Source organism: Watersipora subatra, chromosome 1, assembly GCF_963576615.1.
Source record: "Watersipora subatra chromosome 1, tzWatSuba1.1, whole genome shotgun sequence".
NCBI lineage: Eukaryota > Metazoa > Bryozoa > Gymnolaemata > Cheilostomatida > Watersiporidae > Watersipora > Watersipora subatra.
Window position 1 is genome coordinate 29,581,082 of NC_088708.1, and position 3,099 is coordinate 29,584,180.

At 37.5% G+C, this 3,099-nt stretch overlaps 1 protein-coding gene across 1 annotated transcript; it reads right to left on the reverse strand.

Moving 5' to 3' along the window:
• Positions 1–658: 658 nt before the first annotated feature.
• LOC137385988 (uncharacterized protein YhgE-like) lies at positions 659–2,701 on the reverse strand. Its single transcript, XM_068072634.1, has one exon. It carries the CDS (start codon positions 2,699–2,701, stop codon positions 659–661), a length of 2,043 nt encoding a protein of 680 aa, XP_067928735.1.
• Positions 2,702–3,099: the final 398 nt, after the last annotated feature.

The window sequence follows — 3,099 nt, forward strand, 5'->3', positions numbered from 1 at the left end:
GCCATACCAGTAGCCATACCAGTAGCCATACCAGTAGCCATACCAGTAGCCATACCAGTAGCCATACCACTAGCCATACCAGTAGCCATACCAGTAGCCATACCAGTAGCCATACCAGTAGCCATACCTGTAGCCATACCAGTAGCCATACCGGTAGCCATACCAGTTCAATTAGGTATTACAACAAAATATAGTAAACAATCGGCAGCTTCAACACAGTGATTTTATGGCTGACATTAAAATGTGAAACCTATTTCTTTTGTGGCACTTGATATGCTACACAAATATTTTTAAAAGCTCTGCAAATTTCCCCTTTGCAATCAATCTTTTGGGTTTCTCTCTACCTAATCAATACTCTGCACTGAGAGGGTGTTGGATCAATCGACCGCCATCACCAGGAAGTATGTTACTGGCTTGTCGCTATGATAGCGAGTGAATGATGAATTGAGTTACATCAATAAATAATCTTTGTGGTAGTCTATGTGAGTTGAAGATACTCGTTTGTAATAGCACAGAGTATTGACATTTTCATTTTCAATTTGTTTATGCAAACAGTCATGTGATTACTCCAATATGATAGTGCTATGGTCTAATTGATCTATTCAGGGCTATGTCCCGACTTTGAGGGCATAGTAGACTCATGAACGTTGCTATGTAGTTACGTACCATTGTTCACTGGTCTCATACCATCATTTAGTAGTCTCATACCATCATTTAGTGGTCCCATATCATCATTTAGTAGTCTCATACCATCATTTAGTAGTCTCATACCATCATTTAGTGGTCTCATACCATCATTTAGTGGTCCCATATCATCATTTATTAGCCTCATACCATCATTTAGTAGTCTCATACCATCATCTAGTGGTCTCATACCATCATTTAGTGGTCCCATATCATCATTTAGTAGCCTCATACCATCATTTAGTAGTCTCATACCATCATTTAGTGGTCTCATACCATCATTTAGTGGTCCCATATCATCATTTATTAGCCTCATACCATCATTTAGTGGTCCCATATCATCATTTAGTGGTCCCATACCATCATTTAGTAGTCTCATACCATCATTTAGTAGTCTCATACCATCATTTAGTGGTCTCATACCATCATTTAATGGTCCCATATCATCATTTAGTGGTCCCATACCATCATTTAGTAGTCTCATACCATCATTTAGTGGTCTCATACCATCATTTAGTGGTCTCATACCATCATTTAGTGGTCTCATACCATCATTTAGTGGTCCCATATCATCATTTATTAGCCTCATACCATCATTTAGTAGTCTCATACCATCATCTAGTGGTCTCATACCATCATTTAGTGGTCCCATATCATCATTTAGTAGCCTCATACCATCATTTAGTAGTCTCATACCATCATTTAGTGGTCTCATACCATCATTTAGTGGTCTCATACCATCATTTAGTGGTCTCATACCATCATTTAGTGGTCCCATACCATCATTTAGTGGTCCCATATCATCATTTAGTAGCCTCATACCATCATTTAGTAGTCTCATACCATCATTTAGTAGTCTCATACCATCATCTAGTGGTCTCATACCATCATTTAGTGGTCCCATATCATCATTTAGTAGCCTCATACCATCATTTAGTAGTCTCATACCATCATTTAGTGGTCTCATACCATCATTTAGTGGTCCCATATCATCATTTATTAGCCTCATACCATCATTTAGTGGTCCCATATCATCATTTAGTGGTCCCATATCATCATTTAGTAGCCTCATACCATCATTTAGTAGTCTCATACCATCATTTAGTAGTCTCATACCATCATCTAGTGGTCTCATACCATCATTTAGTGGTCTCATATCATCATTTAGTAGTCTCATACCATCATCTAGTGGTCTCATACCATCATTTAGTGGTCCCATATCATCATTTAGTAGCCTCATACCATCATTTAGTGGTCCCATATCATCATTTAGTAGCCTCATACCATCATTTAGTAGTCTCATACCATCATTTAGTGGTCTCATACCATCATTTAGTGGTCCCATATCATCATTTATTAGCCTCATACCATCATTTAGTGGTCCCATATCATCATTTAGTGGTCCCATATCATCATTTAGTAGCCTCATACCATCATTTAGTAGTCTCATACCATCATTTAGTAGTCTCATACCATCATCTAGTGGTCTCATACCATCATTTAGTGGTCTCATATCATCATTTAGTAGTCTCATACCATCATCTAGTGGTCTCATACCATCATTTAGTGGTCCCATATCATCATTTAGTAGCCTCATACCATCATTTAGTGGTCCCATATCATCATTTAGTAGCCTCATACCATCATTTAGTAGTCTCATACCATCATTTAGTGGTCTCATACCATCATTTAGTGGTCCCATACCATCATTTAGTGGTCCCATATCATCATTTAGTAGCCTCATACCATCATTTAGTAGTCTCATACCATCATTTAGGGGTCTCATACCATCATTTAGTGGTCTCATATCATCATTTAGTAGCCTCATACCATCATTTAGTGGTCCCATATCATCATTTAGTGGTCCCATATCATCATTTAGTAGCCTCATACCATCATTTAGTAGTCTCATACCATCATTTAGTAGTCTCATACCATCATCTAGTAGTCTCATACCATCATTTAGTGGTCTCATACCATCATTTAGTGGTCTCATATCATCATTTAGTGGTCTCATACCTCCATTTGGTAGTCTTATACTTCCTTTTAGTACTTTTATGAATGATTTAAGCAAAACTGTTTTGAAAATTCATACAAGTTTTGAGATATTGCGTGGCGGTGCGGTTGTGTCATGGTGGTATACAACTACTGACTATATCAGCAGTTAACTGTGTACCAGACAACGCCAACAAATAAAAAACATTATAAACTAGTGACCTTTGCATCACTTGCTAAAGTTATCAAAAAAAATCTAACAGTTAAAATAACCTAAAGGTCTTGTTACTGATTTTGGTCATTTATAAATAACAAATGCAACCAAGCTAGCAATATGACACGGCACGCTTGGTTTGTTAAGCACAGTTACGGTTGCCATAACCAAGTAGCATAGAGGCTACAGTTCTCTAGCACAATTAT